This window comes from Leptinotarsa decemlineata, unplaced genomic scaffold (assembly GCF_025532065.1).
Source record: "Leptinotarsa decemlineata unplaced genomic scaffold, Ldec_3_MD MMD2_tig00078422_RagTag_RagTag, whole genome shotgun sequence".
NCBI classification, from domain to species: domain Eukaryota; kingdom Metazoa; phylum Arthropoda; class Insecta; order Coleoptera; family Chrysomelidae; genus Leptinotarsa; species Leptinotarsa decemlineata.
Window position 1 is genome coordinate 18,270,918 of NW_027412747.1, and position 24,664 is coordinate 18,295,581.

General features: G+C 34.6%; 1 protein-coding gene across 2 annotated transcripts in view; it reads left to right on the forward strand.

The window, feature by feature from the left end:
• LOC111510585 (influenza virus NS1A-binding protein homolog) overlaps positions 1-24,664 on the forward strand; it is an 89,418-nt gene that overhangs the window by 32,922 nt on the left and 31,832 nt on the right. Inside the window, exons 3-4 of one of the 2 annotated variants that reach the window (XM_074186140.1) lie at positions 22,512-22,675; positions 23,299-23,502. In XM_074186140.1, the coding sequence (XP_074042241.1) occupies positions 22,512-22,675; positions 23,299-23,502 (368 nt within the window). Of the gene's footprint in view, positions 1-22,511; positions 22,676-22,697; positions 22,943-23,298; positions 23,503-24,664 lie in introns of those variants that run through there. The other variant, XM_074186141.1, reaches the window with a different exon arrangement.

Consider the following 24,664-nt stretch of genomic DNA (forward strand, 5'->3'; position numbering starts at 1 on the left):
TTATTGTTCCATTGTTTCAAGGAATATTCACTTCAGCTCACAAAAATGCAGTTGAGGAATACTGCACATTATTTCAATGTTCATTAGTATTCAATCAATAAATAAGTACACTAAATCCATGTATGGTTTTTTCGATTGAACGAAAGAATTTATGAATCGTTAACCCAGGTCAATAAATCAATGAACTGATACATACGATAGATAACCATATATATACTTTGTTTCAACGAAAGGTCTTCGTTATTATTATTATTAAATACGTACGAAATTACATCAAACCATGCCCGAAATCATGAACCCTTACGTTTGTTTAATGTATATTCAGCAATTCAGTCATAAAACAATGATCATCCCTAGCATCGATGCACAAAGTTCGTTACAGCGCAAATTCCTACGTTGAAATTCCATAATCTCATTGGCTAAAACGACATTATTGACATCATAAAGATCTCAATAACTAAAACAAGACGCGAAGGTGCTATTGCAGTTCGTGATTTTGTAGGTACCTATTGATACAGTGTGCAGTTATCAGAAATATTCAAATAGCTTCCTTCAAGAGAAACGAGATCGGCACACAAGTTGAATAAGTACCTAGGTATTCGAATCTACAGTTTATTGAAGGTACGTATTAGATATGCTCATTTTGTTTTATTCATCATTACTTATTTTCATTTTCATTTATGTAAGACCATGAAGTGTTTATCTGCAGTCAAAATATCGGTGCCTTTTCGTTATTAATTAAACATTTCAAACGAATACACTATTTGGAGACAAATTCCGTCATTAGAGATGTTGTGAGAATTATTGTAGTCAAGTTTTTCAAAATATTAGTAGTTTCAAAAAACACATGAATAGAAAACACATTTTGAATGTAGATCTCGAAATGAGCGAAGTTGTAATGAATGCAACTTCTATTATTGATTTTGCAAGCTTATTACCATCGGAGGAAATTTTGCCAACCCAAGACATTTTTAACGATCATCAAGCTGAGCAAGTTCATGAGAACGATATATCTACCGAGACTGGGATATTTATTTTGCATAAATGTGAAGAAGATTTGAATCAAAGTGCTGCAGAATTTATTCTTTCTTTGCACAATAATAACAATTTTTTACGAAAAGATGTTTTTAATATCCAGGAGTCTATCGAAAAACTTTTTTTGAAACCTTTGCTGAAAACTTTTAAATGCTTCGCTGAATGTTACTTGGAGAAACATACTTTCATAAATAATGAATTCAATAGCTTATTATCGAGTTCTGATGATTATTTATTGAATGTTGACATGTTGAATGCATATATGTTATAATAGAGCCATGAAGATGATAGCAGGGTCTGCTATTGAAAGCGCTCGCATATAATAATAAGTTATTTGAGTTTCAAATCATTTTTGTAACCACGTGTTAATAATGAAATATTGAAAACATTTGTTCACAGAAAACTTTCGACAGCATATAGTGCTATTATCTTCAAGGCTCTTAGAGTCGTCCGTCTTAATAAGCATTCTCAGTCTTCCAAATTCCAGAAAAATAGTTGAAAGAATACGAGATTCTGTGAGGAAATGAGGTTGACTGACCCTGCATGGGTCTGTGTCACACGGCATGGCTTATGGATCCATTCATCAAGCACCATACTAACTCTATATTTTGTTAATTGATTTTAGATGGTCGCTATGCTGTAGTATTTTGGGCTCTCCATGGATATTTCTTCCCTACCAATGAAATAGTCACCAAGGATAATTCTGGAAAATCCAGTGTGACTAAATTCACCATCAAGGATTCCCAAGAATATTTTTTGTATATTGGAAATTACCAACAAGTAGAAGAGCACATACGGTTTTTGAAATCGAAGAAGAAATCGATTCAACTGTGTATCTTATGTACTGGAGATGACATAAAGTACCCAACAGACATATCTGTTTATTCTGATGATATCAGATACCAATTTTCACATATACTCCGGGCTGTAGATATATGTTATAAAATCATTTATTTATTTGATCTTGATTTTCCTTTAGAATCAGAAATGTTTTGGAATTTTATAGAACTCTTTTTTTTCAACAAAGGACCGTCATTCTTTTCCAAAAGTTCATATATTATTAGAATATCTGAAGGAAAATCAGGAAACTGATAAGGATTGATCAGGCTTAGGTATTTTGTATGAACATCAATAATTATAAAAATCATAGTATTGTTACCAACAATAATGAATTATCAATAAATTCGTACTTCTTTGATTTTTACAGTTTCACTTTGAATATCACATTACCTCACCTTAGTATAATGGTTTATTTATTACGTATTGAGGAGGAAACTGTTTCATTGTCAGCAAGAAAAATGATGATTGATGAGGGCGAAGCGCCGAAGACAACCAACCCTCAAGCCCATTATAGAAAAAAATCATTTAAATATTTAAAAAAAAAAATGTATATTATTTTATTTTCAACTGAAAATATTAAAATTGAGTGGACAACGAACAATCGTCGGTGACGGCGCTTCAATACTGACAGCAACAATTAAATTGATCAGGGTCGGAAGAGACAGATCTTATGTCACTTTCCAATTTTTCGCAGAAAGCTTAAGCAATCCTTCTAACAAGTCAGAAATGTCTATATTACATAGTGGTATGAAATAAAGGTTCCAGTGGAACTAATTAAGAAAATAATATGCGGAAGTATATAGATCCACTGAACACAATTATTGATTTAATGAATACTTTCATCAGTACAATATACTAGGTATAACGTTAAGACATAGTTCAAAGTTCATCTATTCAGTGAACACGTTAATTACTTCATAAACACATTCATCAGTTTTATGAACAAAGTACACTGATATTACATACGAAATGTTCATTCATTCAATCAATATATTCATCACTACGACGAATCCAGTCCATGGATTTTTCATCAAATCATAATGAATCAACGAACTCATGTTCGTTAAAACGATGTACTGTTCCATTGATGCAATGAAATAGACTAGCAGATTTGTGAAAAATGTTCAGTGCTTCCATGAACAAGATCAATGAGTCAATGTAATCATGTTCGTTGAGCCAAAGATTCTTGTTTGTTAGTATAATGATTGATTATTATTCAATGAACTGAGACATGAAGTAATACAAAATGTAACATTATATTAATGAAACCTTTCATCGGATGAAAATCAATGTTCAGCAGTCATGAATACAATGTTTTTTTCATTTTTATTACGTACCTATTTGGTTCAGTGTGCTTGATTCGAAAATCACAGACTTTTTCGTCACTATGTATTTCAAGTTGTCCAACACCTTTTGAACTTTTGAAAGCCGCCATTTTCACGTTTAATTTTTCAACAATTTGGGCCAATCCATTGGTGCATAAGTATTTTAGTTCATATAGAAAAACTATAAAACTTTGAGTCTTTTTCAAACGGAAATAAAATGTCTGTGTTGATATTTAAAAAAATTATCTTCAAATATTTGAATAATATTATCGTCTTCAAATGGACTGAAATAGTTTGCTACAAATAGTCTCTGTGAGAAATTCATTTTATTTGCAGTAAGTGAAATATTTATTTGTTCTATTTCTACATGTTTTTATTTGGGAAATCCTAATATACGTATATTTGTCAGCAAAGAATTTTTTCTCAGTCAAGTTTCAGAAAGTTAATTTTATTATATTATGTTTTAGTTTTTTATCATAAAATGATTTCAAATTTGTAGAGACGCACCGATGAGTAATTCGGCGATGATTGAGGTAGCGCGGTGAGGGACGAGGTTATGGACAGGCAATTGAATGGTGATTGACGACGGAGAATTACTATTACATTGTTGTTATTATATTAATTATTGGGTGATAAATAAACAGATTTTTGTGATTACTGATATTGGGGTATTAATTGTGCATCACGGGCTAGCAAAAAATTATTTCAGCTTAGCCGAACGAGAATACAGGGTGTTTCCTAACTAGTTTTATCAACTAAAAATACAACTTTTTCGTCGCGTGTGTTTTCTTACATCAAGCTTAGTTTACGAGAAAAAAAATCACTTCTAAAAACTATCCATGGACAACATAAAATAAAAACCAAAAGTAAATAATGAACAATTTCGACCTTGAAGTAAATGAGCAAAATGTCCACCTTCTAATGAAATACACGACTGCAATCGATTTGTCATTGATTGTCTGACACGTTCAAAAATATCTGGAGTATTCCTTATGACGCTGCAATTGTCAATTATTCGATTCCTTAAGTCATTCACATCTAGTACAGAAGTTTTATAAACAAGAGCCTTCAGATGCCTTCATAAATATAAATATAGATGATTCATATCAGGACTGCGAGCTGGCCAATTTTGATGTCCTGCACGTAAAATCCAGCGATTAGGGTAGATAATGTCGAGATGCTGACGAGCAATGCCACTAAATGAGCTGGAGCCCCGTTCTTGCACCACATGTTGCCTAACGAATTAGCCTCTGAAGTTTCATACTGTAGTTAGGAAACACATATTGCACCTTGAGAGTATTTTGAGCATATTTGAAGTGTTTATTATAAATATAACCAACATTAGAAGACAAGGAAACCGTAGCCATATTCTATTTCTATTATGGTTATCACATACATGTTTGTTTTGTTTTCATTGCTTCATTATTTTCTGAACTGTTCGTGAATTCGTGAAAAGCTGAATAAAATTCGTACAACGAGATGTATAAGAGATACAAAATAATATATGAAAATTATCCAAAAGCCGGACAAAGAAAATCTTTTGGCGAAAATATTAACTGTTGTTTCTTCTTCAAAAATTATTTGGCGAGGCTAGTTTTCGCTTGGATGTTCTGTAATTGCTGGTCTCAAGCATTTTCCACTTCTCGAAATAAACTTGAATGTTATATGAAATAATATCTCGGCACTTTTGTTGGCGAATTACACTAAATAATTTCATCATCAAGTCTTAAGTTTCTAATCTAAATATATTCGAATTATTTTCTGGTCATTTATTGGCCTAGAGGTTTATTCGCTGTCTATTGTAGCCAATCCTAATTGTGGGCATGCCATGGTTTTATCTCGTCGTGATTTAAATCTGTCGTATATAAATATAGGTAGATAACGCCAATCCGACGAAATTATGATCTTGAAATCGTCACAATCCATAAAACATACTTCACTCAGAAGCCGTATTTATCTAGGTCGGATATGAATCAGTGATTGTTTCGATCATGTTATAATCAATTGAAATTATCGACGACTGATAAGCGTATAAGATAGGTTCAAGACGTCTATTGTTTCATTATTTATGCGTTTTTGGAGATCGAGCCGTTTTGAATCACCCACAAAACTTTAATTAATATTTGTTTGAAAGTGGTTGACAATGTTTCACGGTGAATTTCATCTGTTCGGACTTCCATTGTCTAATATGATATGAAATGAAATTCCTGAAAGAATCAATAAAATTCAAAAGAATAGCTGAAACTAACAATTATATTAATTAAAAAAAACCTTGAAATGAAACTAACCTGAAATGCCATCGGAAAACGAATCCACATGTTTCTAGAAATGATATGAAATCTAGAAAGGTTAATGCAGTCAAGCTGCTGGAAAATGATTCCATAAAAATCAAAAAATAAATAGAAAAGTACTCTTTGATCATTCCCATATTGATTTCAATTTAAGAGCCACCGGTAGACAGCTGTTTCAGCCTATTGGGCATCGTCAGTACCGGGCAGGCGGTCCTCGATTGAAGATAAAATGAAAAAAACCAAGAAAGTACTTGATAAAAATAGCTGCGTAAACACAAGCGAAACATAAGTAGAACCACCTATTGGTGTGACAGCCAAGTCAACTTGCAAAGTTTTTTTGTTAAATTAAATTGAAATCAATATGGGAATGATCAAAGAGTACTTTTCTATTTATTTTTTGATTTTTATGGAATTATTTTCCAGCAACACGGACATAAAAACTTGGCGAATTGACTTGGGTATCACACCAACAGGTGGTTCCACTTATGTTTCGCTTGCGTTTACGCAGCTATTTTTATCAAGTACTTTCTTGTTTTTTTTCATTTTGTCTTTAATGAGGACCGCCTGCCCGGTACTGACGATGCCCAATAGGCTGAAACAGCTGCCGGTGGCTCTTAAATTGAAATCAATATTGGAAAGATTAAAGAGTATGGGAAAAAAGTAATTTCATAAAAAGTGACATTTTGCATCAGAGATAAAATGTCAGACTTTTTTCCCGTCACAGAAAAAAATTATTTGCAATTTAACAAACAATATTTATTCATCTTCAAAAGGTTTAATTATGGGAAATCCGTTAAGCCCCTTATTTGCGGAAATTTTCATGGATAACCTAGAGTAGTCGATTTTTAAATATTCTTTGGTTGAGAATTTCTTGTATATGCATAGATATGTGGATAACATTTTGGTATGTTTTACAAATAATAAGAGACAATTAGATGATTTTCATATGGATATTAAAAAAATTCATGAAAACATTGAATTCACTATTGAAGTAGAAGCAGACGACTCAAACTCATCAATTTCTTGGACTTAACAATTAGTAGAATGAACAACAAACATGATTTTCCAATTCATCACAAACCGTCCTATACGGATATTACTATACATTATGATTCTATCCATCCATATCAACACAAAGTAGAAGCTTACAATAGCATGATTCACAGATTATTCTCTCTTTCAATAGATAATTTCAATAAAGAACTCAATATCATCAAGCAAATTGCAGTAAACAATGGGTTTAAAGCTACACAAAAGCGATTCGCGACGTTTTTCCTATTGATAAGTTAGATAATCAAAATCAAAATTATAGAGCTGGACAAACAACAGAAAAAGTGGCTTAATTTTTGAGGAAACGAGATATTGAAATTGCATATAGAACAAGTAATACGTTGGGAAAGTTACTTAAAAATAATAAAGAGAAAACATCCAAGTTCGTGAAATCAGGAGTATATAAATTGAAGTGTGGAGCGTGTCCTAAGGTGTATATTGGTCAAACTGGCAGAACATTTAGGAAGCGTATCCAGGAACATCTCATGAGCTATGTAGTAAATAAAAAAAAAACAAGTTAACCATATTCAAATCATCTTTTAGAAGAAAATCATATCTTTAAAGGGTTCGAGAGAAAGAGAGTTTGAAACTGAATCATTTGGAAGCAACGGAAATATATAAACTTGAAAATTCCAACAGTGTAATGAATGACCAACTGGATTGGAATTGATCACTATTATTGAACTTGTTTTCTTAAAAAAAAACAAGTCAGTATTATTATTGATGTAGAAGGAAGATAATATGCTTCAGGTGATCATAATTGAAGAGGCATCTCTCAGGTATATAAAAGTTAAGTAATTTGATGGAGGTAGTCTTGATTGTAGTTACCTATGGTATATAAATATTAGCGTAAGAAGCAACTTGTAGTATTCAAATCACTGTTGAAGAAGATACTGTGTTAGCGAAACATGTCGTGATATATTTTTCAAATAAAGTTTGTGGAGATTAAATCGTAACATGTAGTTTATGAAAAAAATTGTCTTAAGTCGCGTGTTTTGTTATGAGATGTTTTCTGTCGTTTCCACTACACGAACATCATGCCTTCTTTAGACGATGTTTTTATAATGACCTGCGGTTTTTTCATATTCGAATATTTTGATCATGACGAATAGATTATGAAAAGGGATACAATTATGGCAGATTTGATAAATTGTGACATAGTAATGAGTGGAGAACTGTGGGAATCGAAATTTATACCCACCACAGATTATCAGTTTATATAAAGTAATTTTATGTCACATGAAGTAACGAACTGAAACAAAATAGTGAACTGAATAGTTGCTTGTTGTTGTCGACTACCGTTCCACATAGCGAACTCCATTTACAAAAACACAGACAATACTCCAAAACCTTTTGATCTTTCAGTCTGCCGACGGAACATTTCGTTGTTGACAAAAATAGTCGCCCGCAACACAAAGTCTTCAAAATGTTTCTCATTTTGACAACTCAAGTTTTTGTTTTCTCGAAATCGGCATAGTGGCTGTTTGCCGTGGTTTTGTCTGATTGGTGGGAAGCCGCCTTAATATGAAGTTGTAGTTGTTTTCTTTCTTCCCTTCCTTGGAACTCTCTACATTTTTTGTTCAATGGAGAGTCGAAAAGCTTTTTCTCCAAAAAACCAATCTATCCTAAAATATTCTCTTTGTAATTTAACTAATTACTGTGTATTTGCATTTAAACAGCTCTTCCTGATATCACACTACTGAATTTCCCGGAATACTAACCGTTTTTATATTGTTTAGTACTTCAATACATGCACACTATGAGTGTGTTATGAACATGAGGTTCCTACAGTTTTCTTTTCTCTGAAGTGATTTTCTATGAATCATCTATTAGAAATGTAACGGAATAATGTCTAAAACGAGCCACACAACAAAACAAAGGTTCACAAAAACCTAGTTAATGTTCGCACGTATTTTTCACAGTCACATGTTTTCAAATGATATATTTTGGCGTTTTTATTCAGGAAAATTTAGTTATTCTCACTTTGCCAATGGCCGTCTGCCAAACATTTTCCCAAACACTTTCTAATCACGAAACCAGTCCGGCTATGAAATCATTCATGAAATATAAAAAATTGCAAAGGATATTTTTCGACCTATTTAAATAGATACGCAGGGCTTTATTTAACCAACTAAATATCTGAATTTTTCTGAAACTGATAAAAATAATAAAAGTCCCCCAGAACCGTAACTGAAAGTTTTCAGGGGTGAGCAAATCTGGATCGCCGTTGACGTCATTCAACAATTCCTGAGCGATGTTCAGGCGACGACTTTTTTGTCAAAATTCAGCGATTTTTGAACTAACTTCGCTTGTCACACGCTTCATGCCAAAAATTTTCGAAAAAATTACACATGAGCCAACCTATATGCCGACATCCTCAGCAACTTATCTAATAGTGACTTGACGATTCTACACAACAATTTTCTTCACTTTCTCAATATTTTCATCAGTTGTTGATGTGCTAGGACGTCCGAGGCGACCGTCGCTTGTATCGCTTGTACACTTTTTTTTATCAGAGTACAATCACCGTATGCCACTGTCAACATTTTGAGCACTTAATTTAATTTTTTACACAAAACTTGGTGCAGATTTTTTGATTCACTCTTTCCTATAGCAGAAAATAGCCACACAAACACACAAAACACTTTTAATTTTTATGATATTTTTGTTTCGTTTTGCAGCTACAGGAAACCATTTCAACGATCGCACTGTTTATATATATATATATATATATATATATATATATATATATATATATATATATATATATATATATATATATATATATATATATATATATACCGGGTGTCCCAGAGCTTTTAGGCCAGCAGATATATCAGTCACCTGCAGAAAAAAATTGAAAAAAAATATGTATATCATAGAAGACCACCAGCACTTTCATGTAGCAGAGCAAAATCCACCCCCTCGCGAGCAACCCCTGCGAAACCACTCCTAACTTTTGTTTTTCAAATGGCAACCCCATGTTGTTTGTCGTTCAACTGACAGCTCTTGTTATTTCTCAACCAACGATATATCATAATTGTTCGAGAAAATTGAATACGTTAGTGGGTACTATTAACTGGACTGATCGAATTGTTCTGCATTGTAGACACCAGAAAAAGTGGACGCTACGAAGAAAAAGAGGCGATAAAATGTTAGAACCTTTTGTGCTTCCTTTCATTCCTCTGATATCTGGATGACACATTGCCATCAGTCGTGATATTGTTGTTGTATATCAAAATGCCTTTTACCTTCACTCCCAACGAATACGTTGATATGCTTTTAATTTTTGGTGAATGCCGAAAGAATAAACGTGCTGCGGAGAGGCTGTATGGGCAGCGCTTTCCTGATCGTCGACAACCAGGTCGTAATACGTTTTCGTATGTAGAAAATACCATGCGAACGGGATCATTTCCAGGAAAAACAGATCAAGTACATCCTACTCCCGTGCGAACTGAGGAAAATTGCATAAATGTGTTGGCCTACGCCGAAGCACATCCTCATATTTCGGTTCGTGCATTGGCGGTAGAGATTGGGATCAGTAAGTCATCTGTGCAAAGAATTTTCAAACAGTACAAGTATCATCCCTTCAAAATTCATTTACACCAAGGACTCAGACCTACCGATTTCGAAAGACGAACGGCATTCATTGCTCACAAACATCCTCAATCAAATCTTGTGGAGTGACGAACCCCGCTTCCATAATAATGGTACTGTTAATCGACATAACATGCACTATTGGTCACAGGACAACCCTCACTGGATTAGAGAAACCAATTTCCAAACAATGTGGGGTGTGAACGTGTGGTGTGGTTTACATAATGGACGACTCATCGGGCCCCATTTTATCCAAGACACTTTGACGGGCCACCGATATTTACATTTCTTGGAAAATTGTTTACCTGCCCTCCTGGAAGATATTCCACTTGAAGAACGACAACAAATGTGGTGGCAACAAGATGGTGCTCCTGCACATAACCATAATGTAGTTACTACATTCCTCAATGATACTTTTCGAGACCGTTGGATTGGAAATAGTGGACCTGTGCGATGGCCTGCACGTTCTCCAGATCTCACGCCACTGGACTTTTTCCTGTGGGGATATCTGAAACGAGTTGGCTTCGAAACACAACCAATGAATATTGACGATTTAACCAAAAAAATTTTAGAGGCTTGTCATTCCGTTACTCCGGAAATGATTAGGGCTTCCTGTACTCGCGCGCTGATTCGGCGACTTGAAGCATGTGTGGCAAGTGCTGGCCAACATTTTGAACATTTTCTGTAGTATCATATATCAAAATACAGATGACCTTGAACATTAATATTTCATTTGTGTTTTTATTTTCTATGATTCTGCATGTCATTCTACCTACCATGATACATCATTGACCGAGAAATGAAAAAGACTGTAAGTTGAACCAAAACAAACATGGGCGTGCCATTTGAAAAACAAAAGTTAAGGGTGGTTTCTTGGGGGTTGTTTACCAGGGGGTGGATTTTGCTATGCTGCATGAAAGTGCTTGTGTTCTCCTATGATACATATTTTTGTTTTAATTTTTGTTCTGCAGGTAACTGAGATATCTGCTGGCCTAAAAGCTCTGGGACACCCGGTATATATATATATATATATATATATATATATATATATATATATATCTACAATACAATACTAAAAAAAAATTAGTCAATTTGAACATGTAAAATTAGCTTTCAGAAATCTGAATACTATTAAGAAATGTTTTTCCAACTCATAGGACAAAAAAGATATCATCATTAACTCATCCAATGTGGTTTATTCCATCCCTTGTTCCAGTTGAGAGAAGATTTACATCGGACAAACGAGTAGAAAACTAAAAGACAGAATCACTTCACACAAGAGTGACATAAGATGCAATAAACCATTCTGCACTCTTTCTGTTTAATTTTCCTCTTGAAGATGATCACCTGGTGATTGAAACACTTGTCGAGGTGTTAGAAATAACGGTTTGCTGTTGAGATAAAACTCCAGTTTTGTATCATTGTATATCACTCAAATTCTCTTCAAACTCAGCATACTCCGTTTCACAATTTTCTGATGTGATATTTAAACCATACCGCATCGTATATTTCATTAACCGCTTCGATTTATTTATCGAAAACCTCCTGATTCTTTTTAAAATAATAATAATAATGATACATATTTATTTGTAGTTCCTCATTACATATGAATACAATAATTATTCAATCTAAAAAAATGATGAAAAAACTACAAATTAGATTAGAAACAACGTGTACCGAAAGGGTACTGTTGATCTTAGTTCTAGCCTTGAAGAAAAGAAAACTTAACTAGAGAAAAAACAAAGAAAAAAAAAGAGGTAAGAGAGATAGGGAAGAGGGAGATAAAACATGTTAGATGTTATCACTGAAAATTTTTCAGAAGTGTAATATTTTGAAATCAATGACCTTCTGATTGAGCAGCGATGAAATATTTTTTGTAACAGCCCTTAAATAAGGAAAGTTCACGGACTTTATATTTTTGTGGAATATTATTATACGAACTATAATATTATAACAGAAGGATTGTCGATATAGAGTGGTTCGATGGGGCGTAGGAGAAAGTAACCCTTTGAACCTCAAATTTAACATATGTACATCGCTACGAAATCTTATTTTGTTGTACAAATATGATGGACATTTGTTAATTAATATTTTATGGAAGAGGGTAGCCGAGTGTAAAACACGTATATTTTCTATAGTCTCGCGTTTTTTTATTAAAATAGAAAATGAAAATGAATAATCTACGATGAAATTCTCATGAAAATTACGAAATTGAAAGATTGAGAGAAAACATTTGTAAGGATAAGATAGAAAACCCAGAAACGAAAAGGTTACTTTAATCAGCTGCATTGTAACCCAATCGCAGACTTGGTAACTGAAGCTACCGCCACACTACAACGATAATAAACATCGCAGATTGAAGGAATGATGTCACAGATACCCAGACCAATGATATCAAGACCTCACTGAAGGCGTGTACATAGTAGTAATACACTGCGAAACTTTGAACGGATTTTTCTCGAAAACTTGTTTTCGTACACTATGTATCTTTTTTGGCGAACACCCCACATATAATATAAACTCGAATATCCTTTTCAAATTAGCTCACCTAAAATTCTGACAAATTTCATTCAATTTACTGCCTTACATTCAAGTTTTCACGCAAATTAACTTTCAAAATAAAATTTTATTAAAACAACGATAAAAATAAAATAAAAACAACAATAAAAATTAATTGGCGCTCCGGGGCGACTTCATTGATTCCAGTGGCGCATTTGCTTCTCAGCAGCAGGAAAATCCGGAAAAACCTGTAGCACCACATCATCTGAAGATCTTGATCTAACAATGTCCTCTCTCTTATAAAACAAAATGTAGGGTGTCTCCAGAGGCTCCAATAAATTCAATGCATCACCAGAACACGTCGTGACACGACTATCGTCAAACACTGCCAAACATTTCTCGGATTTTCGTCAGACACATTTCACTCGAATATTATTCTCACATGATGTGGCGTTCATAACCTGTTGATTGTTTTGTTTTGACCAACATTTGCTTCGTTGATGCGTTAATGACAATGCCCCAAACTGGTTCAATCCCGGCAAGACCTCCTGTGTCTGATGTTTCTTTGGCAAGTTCGATCACACTGGAAATTGTTTAGTGCGGTTTGAATCGGTAATGTACATTAATCAAACCTTAACGAACAAGTCACTCCGTGGAGGGGAATAGAACGTAGACTAGATAGTAGTTCCAACTCGATTTCGTATAAAATATTTGAACTGTCACAGGAAACCAATTATATAAATACTAAGACCGAACGTAGACCGGATAGTAGTTTCGGCTCCAATCTATAAAAATATCTGTATCAATAAAAACATTCTTATCTTTCTTAGATGAAAATTCGGAAAATTACCAGAAGAATTACTTTCTCATTTTCCGATTTTTCACAAAAACTGTCGGGATCTGGAACTCGTGTAACTTTATAACTGCCATGAATTTCGAAACAATATCTCAACTCGTTCTTGAGAAAATTGGAAAAATAAATTGAAACGACGGACGGATGACAGAATTTAAAAAATATTTCTCGATGCTGATCATTTCTTCCAAAGCAACCACGTGTCTATCTTTTCGAATAAAAAGTTGGGTTCAGCTGAGTATACTTTCCTTAAGGTCGTATTCTATTAGGTGAATACTTATTCAATTCAATAGAAATAACCGTCATTTGAATCGATAACCTTTGCCAGTAACACGAGTCGATTAATTCCGTCAACATGAAAGTTGTGTGCTAGGGATTCGATGAAGTCGACGAAGAGCATTGGCCTAATCGGCCAAGGTTTCACCTGTGAGAAAGTTATCACAATGCTTGAAAAGATGGTAAAATAAAAAAATGAAAATCATCAATGTATAGAGTACAAAATTCTCTATCGACCAGTATATACTACGACACAGTAAACGAACAAAACTTTAGATACAACCTAATAATGAGAATTTTTTTGCTGGTATCTTTTTGGCAACACTGTTTTTGACAGATCATCCGTGAATCGTGTCTTGTGTCATTGTCAAACTTGTTCAGTTTGGTCTAGGTATAATTTAACCATGAATCGGCTTACGAATGAACAACGCTTGCAAATTATTGAACTTTATTATCAAAATTCATGCTCGGTGAAGAAAATGCATCGTGTACTTCTTCCAATTTATGGGCAGTTTCGTCGACCAACTGAGGGAGCTATTCGGAAGCTTGTGACTAAGTTTCGGACCCACAGTTTACATTATTGGATATTAAACCACCAACACGCATTCGTAGAGTGAGAGGACCGAAGAAAATATTGCGGCGGTATCCGCCAGTGTTCGTGATGACCGTGAAATGTCGATTCGCCGCCGTTCGCAGCAATTAGGCCTCTGTTACTCCACTACGTGGAAAATTTTGCGAAAGGATTCGGGTGTAAAACATTTTAAGATACAGCTGGTGCAAGAATTGAAGCCACACGACCTCCCACAACGTCTAACATTTGGTGAATGGGCGCTGGTAAAGTTGGAGGAAGATCTAAGCATTGCAAGAGCTACCGATGCATCCCAAAAAAGTCACTGTTTGGTGTGGATTATGGGTCGGTGGCATCATCGGGCCGTACTTCTTCAAAGACGACAATGGCCGGAACGTTACTGTGAATGGCGAGCGCTGTCGTTTGATGATATACGACTTTTTGTTGTCCAAAATGGAAAAATTGGACATGCCTTCGGTGAACAGTTTATATCATGTTTGGGGCCCGTCAATTGGCCGCCTAGATCGTGTGATTTAACGTCTTTGGATTATTTCTTATGGGGTCATGTTAAGGCTCATGTCTACAGGGATAAACCAGTAACGACTGACGCTCTGGAAGCCAATATTGAAGCATTTATACATGAAATACCGGTCGATATGGTAGAGAGGGTGTGCCAAAATTGGACCTTGCGCATGGGCCATCTAAAGCGAGCCGCGGACAACATTTACATGAAATCATCTTCAAACATTAAATTATATTGATCGTTCTATCGATTCCAATAAAGATTTCATAAAATTTTTCAAATTGTTTGTGTTGTTTTGAAAATTAAATCCTATACCTCTAAAAAATCACCAGGTCAAGAGTCATTTCAATTTTTCGAACATTTTTATTATTTTTAACACATTGAAAGCTTTTTCTTTTTGTAATAGAAGGGCATCTTGCAATGATTTGTTAGAAAGATTCTAATGCATTATACAGAGTGGTCCAACGAAAAGTATGCACCTTGCTTTTCTCTTTTTTTGTAACTTAACGCAAAAATGCTCGGACAGGTCAATTTTGCTTTTGAGGGGGACACATTTTAGACGTATTTTTCTACCTGTGCCTTCAACCTCCTAGCGAGGGTGAGTATCAACCCTAAAATGTTAAATGGAAAGTGGGGTCGAGTGATATATCATTTGAAAGGGCACAAAATTCTCTTTTCAATGATACCTAATTTGTTGTATTTCACTCAAACATGTAGGTATTATGAAGAAAAACAACTACAACCCAGTACTTTGAAATGTGTAATTGACTTAGTAGAATCCTACTTCAGCAAATGCTGAAAATGTGACCCATTTGCTTCCATACAATAATACAGATTTTGTTCAAATCTATTCCTAACATTCTGTAGCATATCAGGTGTTATACTTCTGCTGTAATTCGTTGGCGAAGATCTATGGACTCGGGCTGCGTAGCAAAACATTTATTTTTCAAGTGTCCCTAAAGGAAAAAGTCTAAAGGCGATGAATCAGGTGACCTGGCAGGCCATTCGATGGGGCCTCTCCTTCCAGTCCACCGTCTAGGAAACCGGTCATCTAAAAACTCTCTTACCGGAGCAACATAGTGAGGAGGTGCTCCATCTTACTGGAAATGAAGCCGATCATCATTATGATTTTGGTCATTTTCAATTATTTCTGTTATGAGAGGATCAATTGTATCTTCAAGCATGTTCAGGTAGACCTCACCAGTTAAATTCCCAGGAATAAAAAGTGGCCCTACGATATGACTACCTAATATGCCACACCAGACATTGATTTTTTGAGGGTATTGGGTATGGACCTCTCGGAATAAGTGTGGGTTACTGTCATCCTTGTAACTAATCATGTCTATTTACAGCTCCATTAAAAAAAAGTACTCTCATCGGAAAAGCACGTGTTGAATGATAGGTGCGGATCATCAATTAGTAGCCGGCTCAGTTGTTCACAAAATTGCAGCCTTCTATTAGGATCATCTTCATTGAGTTCCTGTACTAATTTAATTTTGTACGGCTGAAATTTGTAGGCTTTTAATATCCGTATTATGGACGAACGGGAGACACCTAAGGCTGCAGCAAGCTGACGGATACTTTGACTATGATCCAATTCAACATGTCCCAAAACAGCGACGTCTACTGCTTCATTTCTGATCGGTTTCCGTGACTGGTGTTTCACATTACAGACAGATCCGGTATCGACAAACTTTTGGACTAACTTGGCAACGTACGAATCATTCACAGTTTTCCCGGGATGACTCTTATTAAAGAGGCGAGCAGTAAGTCTAGCACAACTATTATGTAGATAATAAAGTTTAACAATTTCAACTCGTTCAGGAATGGAATAAACCATTTTTACAGTAAAGTTGAAATAATTTCAAAATCAACTGAACTGAATCAATGAACGTTTGCCTAAATTCTTTTTGTACACTTATCTGCTGTTGTTATTTGAACCAAAAAACGCACGAGAGAAATTGAGGAATGTAGTAGTGATGAAAATGCCGTTTTTTCCGCATTTTCATTAACACCATAAATATCGAGTAAATGTTCTTGCTTTTTTTATAACTATTCAAGTAAATACAATAAATTAGGTATCATTGGAAAGAGAATTTTGTGCCCTTTCAAATGATATATCACTCGACCCCACTTTCCATTTGAAATTTTAGGGTAGTTACTCACCCTCGCTAGGGGGTTGAAGGCACAGGTAAAATGTGTCCCCCTTAAAAGCAAAATTGACCTGCCCGAGCATTTTTGCGTTAAGTTACAAAAAAAAGGAGAAAAGCAAGGTGCATACTTTTCGTTGGACCACTCGATATAGATCTTGCTGTAAGTAACTTTGAAATATTCATCAAAAAATTTGTAAAATATCGGACTCTTTCGACAAGTATATATTTTTAGGAGGTGCTCATATGTCTAAAATAGTTTTCATGTGAAAAATCACTAATAATGGTACCTTACGTACATTTTTTCATCGTCCATAAGTTATAGGGGATAGTTTTCACGACTTCATTGTTGTTTAAATTAGAGTTATGTCTTCCACAATTCGTCAAAATTGATCGCTGAATTTATGCAGAAATGAAACCATTTTTTTAAATTTAGTCATTGATTAGAACCATAAAAATTGTTGTCTAGATAGGACTGCCTATTTGTTTAAGAATAGAACAAAATCTGTGTTAATACGAGTTTGCGGCTTAAAAATATCCTGCTTATTTTTATACGCATTGTCACTCAGGCAGAGAAAAAAGGACAAGCTTCGTAAAATATATGGCATGGATTCGGTTGTTTATTTCAGCCAATTTCGCTATGCAAATTATTCTCAATCTCATCAACTTAAATAATTGCTGCATTATCTTAGATCAGTTTTTGTCAAATTTTTATTATTATTGACAGATTTTTTGGTGATTACCATTTTTTCATCATTTTTCACTTATACCTGTGTCCAAGATAAGAATGAACAGCATGAGGATATCGGAAACGGTACGTGACACGGGGTCGATTGAATTAGAGAAAAGTAGCGCATGTATGTGCCTAATAATATGCCATTCAGAAAGGTTTAATATTCCGAGTAGTTTTGGAGATATCTGAGAAAAACTGAAACTTGAAAATTTCTCCTAGCTTTATTTTCAAAGGAAAAGTACAACAAATAGCACTTTGCCATGGCCACTTTTTAAGGACTACAAAAACGTAAGCAGAATTTTTCTGCGATGTTTATTTAGTCTTTTGGAAAATCATCAACTTTGTATTTTTATATGGGCCGAAACTAAAGTATACCCTGTATACGACTCCATTTTTCATTGTGAATACAGCAACGCATCACACAATATTTCATATCCATTTCTCGCGCAAAATGAATTTAAAAGAAATAAACGGGTTCGGTAATTATGAACTTTTCGAAATCTCATAAAATAGAAACAATGTTGGAAGTTATCTCGAATTGTTTCAATATTTTTTTTGCACAGGCACTTACTCTGTACATAAAATAATAAGTGTTGAGGCACTTTGATATCTTGAGAATAAAATATGTTATAATTTGAGTCGAAACTGGATCTACAGATTTCTAATTTTTTTTTCCACTGAGCTCTCTCTAACCACTTTCAAATTGATATTTTAAGTGTGCGAGTATTCAAATTTGATTACCCAGTTGTGTGACAGGTTTGTAGTAATTTTTCATATTTTTTTTTCATTACTTCGCATTTTTATACAGTTTGTTTCATGAGAAATGGTCCAAACTGAAGGCGGTGATAGAGATAGTCATTCATTTCTGCTAAAAAAGTCTATATAAGTAATCCGACTCATCACCATTTTCGAGTAATTGTTTGTTAGTATTCTTGATCGTTTTCATGTATACTGTTTGGCCCGAAAATATATATCCAAATTTTTTTCAGAAAGGACACCTGAAGTCGTATAAGAATTACCCTGCGATTTATATTTTTTCAATTCAATCTATTTTGGCTTGAATATTAAATTTTGGATACATTTTCTATGATTATGATCCTTATGAGTTATGCATAAAATTGAAAAAAAAAATAAAACTATGAATATAAATTGAATTCGATCAATTCAAATTTTTTTTTATTGCATTCGTTCCTCGAATGCATTTTTTTTAAATAACCCGAAAAGTGAGTCAGAGTAAAATTTCATAGGAAATATGTCATATTTTTGAGAGTTATTAAAAAAATCTGTCTGTATAAAATCTGTTTTTCTATTAATCAGCCGTCGCCCCCATACGAACGACAACTCTCAGAAGTTGAGAAACTTGTGCGAGCTAAGGACTAACGAGGTCTTACCTTTTAACGTGTGATTCCTAACACGGTTGCAGAATCATTCCAGCTTCAACCAGATAAATTCTCTCTCTTCCGATCGTGTGTAAGGGGCACTACCACCGCGGCCAATTCCACAATTAAAAACATGACCACTCTCCTAAAGACAGACGTTTTAACGTCTCTTTAGGAAGGTTGAAATTGTAGTAAATCCAAAACAATCACTGCTCACACACCAGAAGTTCAACACTCTTCTCGAGGCACGTTTCAACTGAGTTGGCTTCATCACGAAAGGATTCTGCTGTGATGGTTTGGTCCGGTTGCAGAAAGCTGACCACCACACAGTATCCGTGATCTTTGTTTGGTGGGTTTTCACCTTTGGTAAGTGCCTGGGTGGCTCATCGGTTACTGTAGAGCACAGGAGTCTCCAAACTACGGCCCGCGGGCTAAATCCGGCCCGCCAGTGTCATCAATCCGGCCCGCGACAGCCAATGATTTACTGTCATCAATCTTGCCCGCGACAGCCAATGATTACCTAATTGTTGTTACTATTGCTGTGATAAGTTTGCAAGGCAAAACTTAACGACAGAAATGATGACAAAGAAAACTTAACTGAAGTATCTAAGTTTAAGCATATTAATAAATAACAAATAATTGAAATGAATCACAGTAAAACAAAAACACTAATAAAATTTATGTAATTGTGATTTTCTACCGACAATACTTGGATCAATTTCACTTGTACCAATTATCAAAAGAGATTTAAGATGCTCATCGGTTAATTGAGATCTGTAAACATTCTTTGTGTACTTCATCTTGGAAAACGTTTTCTCACACAAGTAAGTAGTACCAAAAAAAGAAAACAATCCACGAGCAAATTATTCAAATTATCAAATTGTTCCAGTGGAAGACTCTTATTAAATTTCAACAAAGATGATTTTTGATATTTGTTCTTAAGCATATCACTGCACCGTAAATCAATAATTTCCATTTGGACTTCCGGAGCCAGAGTTTCAATGTCAGAATCAAAAGGATTTTGAAAAAGCTAAATTTCATTCGCAATGAAATCAAAATCTGAAAAACGAGTATCAAAATTTATCTTCAAAGCACTCAAAGTTTCGATTGCAAAATTGACGGGGAATTCAGTCTCTGTAGTGTGGCTGAATATTTCACATGTTTCAAAATGTGTGAAACATTTTTTACGTAATTGCGATTGAAATAGTATTATTTTCTGCCTGAAGGATTTGATATTGGTGTATGAATCAGGAAGAAGCTGATTTTCTCCTTGCAATCTCAAATTCAGTTCGTTCATATGATTTGTCAAATCGACATAGAAGGCTAACTTCCACATCCATTCACTATTTTCTAAATCGGCAAAAGGGCGCTGTTTCTCATTTAAAAAATGTCGATCTCTGCTCGAAATTCAAAAAAGCGCTTAAGGACTTTTCCGCAACTAAGCCAGCGTACGGCAGTATGATATGGTAAATCATTTTCTCCAATCTGTTGAATAAACTCGCGGAATTGTCGGTGATTCAGCCCAGTGTATCTGATGAAGTTAACAACTGATATGACTGGTTTTAGAACTTCAGACATATCCAAACATTTTCCGCACAAGGACTGTTGATTTTTTCTGGATATTGGGTATGTGTTTCCCGGAAAATGTGGGGGTTGGTGTCACTCCAATAAAGGCAATTTTATCTGTGAACATTGCCGTTTAAAAAAATGTACATTCGTCGCTAAAACAAATATTGTGGAGACAGGTAGGATGCCTTGCAATGGTTTCCATCATGATTTCGCAGAATTCTGTTCTTCGATCGTATTCATCTTCAGTTAATTGGTGTACCATTTTAATTTTGTATGGATGATACCTATTCCTCTTCAAAAGTCTCCACACAGTAGAAAGAGACACCTCAGGAACATTCGCGGTGGAATAAGTAGACTGTTCAAGATTTATTACCATCTCACCAATTATTTGCACTTGCTGTTCTTTCGGAATGGACGGATGACCTGGGGGCTTCTTGTTATGTACACTACCGGTAGTTGTGAATTTGGATACAAGTTTCCTCAAATATTTTCTGCATTGAAAATCTTTTCGGTCCCGTGAAAGTTATGCGTCGCACCGTAAATAAAAATCGCTTCAATTTTTTCTTCCAATAATAATAATAATAAAAATAAAATTCACAACCAATATTAAGTTTCAATTAAAAAAAAAACTAGGTAAATAAAAGGTGAGAGTTCAGTTTTCTCTCAACACCAGGAAGAGAGAAACTGGTCTTCCACTCAGACCCTTACTACAAACTAAACTTAAAACTAAAATATACCTTCTGACTAGTACCAGTAAACAAGAAGAAGGCTAGAGAAAAGCAAGAGAAAAAAAAAAGATAAAAGAGAGAGAGAGAAAAGATAGGAAAGATAGGAACCCTTTTTATAATTTATTTTCACTTGTGAGGGCAGTGATTCCTTTAGGTCATGAAACCGCTAGGTTGCATGACGACGCTGTGAGAATTTTAGTTTTTTGCTCTGAGTTAGGAGATATTTTCAATTATATTTCATTTTTGTAGTTCACGCAAACATACAGTCATGGCTTTTTTCAAAGACAAACACGACCTACTGGATGGACGAGAATTGAGCATTTTAGAGATTGTTGACGTAGTACCTTTCTACTAGTAAAACCGAAAACTAAATGAGAATATTCTAACTGAACAATTATGTTCATTGTCGTACTGACATTTTTAGTTGTTTTTATAAACAAAAAATAACTTAACAAACCTTATCGGGTTGTTGGAGTCGCCATATGACAGATAAAAAGAAATATTTCTAGAAATACTGATATTAATGTGTTTGTCTTTAGGAAATTTTTAAATGTTCCGCCATTTTGTAGTAAGTGAAGATATTGACTTCATATTCTAGGGTTGTGAAGTATTCGTCAGGAGCTTCAAAATGATGTGTCACAAAACCTCCATTTCCATTTAATTTGTTTTTCCCAGATTGCGTCCAGTCGCCATCTTGGAAGTTTCGTCTGTCAATTTCACTTCAAAATAAAGTATTCATGCATTAATTTCATAATCCCAAATTTCAATCTTTTGAGTTGAACCATCCAAAAAATAAAAGGGGGGGACATTAAAGAAATGCACTGTATAGTGATAAACTAAAAAGAGGCAAAAAATCAAAATTTGGAAAAAATTGAACAGCATCAATGTATAGGATACAAAATTCTCTATCCACGACACAATAGAATAAATATTTATCGAGATATGAAACTACAAAAACATATGACACTAAAACGGACAAAACTTTCTAAACAACCTAATAATGAGAACAAAACGGGACCCAAGGCGGAACCCTAAAAATCATTATAGAAATCTGTTATTTCCGAAATACGAATTTAACCATGTTTTTTATTTCAGGTCATTCAGATTCAACAACCAATGGGGACATGCCTGAGATGGGCAATGAAGAAGAGATACCGCAGTTCCATCTAGAGTTCTTTGACGATATCCACCAAGCCAACATGCTGAAGTCCCTGAACATGATGAGAAAAAACCGCCACTTTTGCGATGTCATTCTTCATGTATGTTCCTGGCTGTACGAAGAACATATTTCACAGTTTCAAATAATCACGGATCAAAAATACGGCTTTTTCTTTGAGAATCAAAAATACACTTGAAATGAGTTGGGCTGAGCGATATAACTTCATTTACGAAAATTAATAATTTTGGAACTGCCTACCGATAAATATGTGCAATTATTTGCAACTGTCAAATTGTTATTACATACAGTCAGTTACACTACTGGGCAGCTCTCAAAATCTTCAAATTTCAAATTAAAATGGCCAGTAGTGAGTAGTTTTTAAGTAACTCAAAAAGTAGTCTTAGTATTAACACCACGAAAAACATTTTGCATAGATAAAAATCGAGCGTTTATCGATGCAAGTGTTAAAATCGCGTTTCTCTTACAGAAAGAGTGTTTTAGACCGGGTATTAGGTAAAAATTTTCCATATTATTATATCGTTCTTTTCGCAAAGGACGTTTTAATTTTTTCTGTTTTACAGAACCTTACGTGATGTTAGGGTGATGGTAATCAATTTTTTTTATTATTTTTATTTTGCAAATTCACTACGTTGCTGGGAGTTGTTTTAATACGAATTTTCCTCAAGTCTGGAACGAATTTTTCATTGTTATTTTCATTACTAGGTCGGCAATGGTGAAATCCATGCCCATCGTTCTGTGTTGGCAAGTGCGTCTCCTTATCTTTTTGAACTCTTCACCACGGATCAAGATCAGAAACGACCTGAGAACGTCGTCACTTACAAACTGAACGGCGGCTTCGATCAGACCTCTCTACAAATCCTGATCGACTATGTGTATACTGCAAAGCTGGAAGTTCACTACAGAGATGTGAGTATTATTTCGATCAATGTTCATTCAGGTAGTGTTATAGGTTACAGTCCAACCATTGAAGGCAAAATGGTGCATGATACTGTATAATTTTGCCGTACAGAACCTATTTGCTCAGTATCTGTACCCGAGAATACCTATCACAGAGAAGCGACATTAACGTCGGATCCTTTGATGCTCGGTGTCCCAACTCCGAACCGAAGATTTTGAGTGATAAACAACCTGGTTCACTGAGAAAAATGACCTCTCAGCGATATACACTAATAAAAATACATACTCTTACGTTACTATTATCCAACATCTTGTAACGGTCTAAATTTACTTGTAAATATTGTAGATATTGTTCGTTTATTTATTATGGAATCGACAGAATTGTCATTTATTGATGACGAACTTTTCGTCACAGCTAGGGACACATCTGGTTTGCCAGTGTGCCCAACCTACATTTTCAAAGAGTTTCCGTGATTTTTCTCTACAAACAACGGTGTTTTCGCCGCCATTTCTATTGTATCTCGTGTATTATACAGATATCCAACTATTCTACTAGATTTTTCTACGATCAAAAATACTTATTTTCTATCTTGCTACCCTATTGGTCCAAAATAGTGACAGCAAGTTGTTAAAGTAGTCGATTGTTCTTTTTTCTTAATGAGATTTATAAATCGAGAGGAAGGAAGAAAACCTAGGCCCTCTCACTTTTTTGGAGATCGGTGCCCTATTCTGTACGTGATAGTTAGCATTTTCCAAATAGACATAAATGTTTTCTCAAACATCCTGACGGGAGTAGGTTCATTTGGATAAATAATAAGTGGAAAGTGTGTATTGGGTATTGTTCCAAATATATCGTTGCGAATTTGGAAGGGATGGAAGGATTAATAAAGCTAACTATACGTAAGTCAGTCACGCCATTTTACCTCTCGAATAAAAAAAAATGCTTCGAACTAATTTTCTCATTAAATTTTAGTGGCTATCGAAATTCTAACGTTTACATAAAATCATAAGAAGATCAACAAAACAAAGGCGCAAGGTTCTGCCTCTTAACATTTACAAAGTTACGTATACGATCAGAAATAGAAAGGAGGAAAAAAAAAACAACTCTTCTGAAAAGAAGGTAGGTCATGTATATGATGAATTATTCTCGGTTTGCCTAGACATAGATATT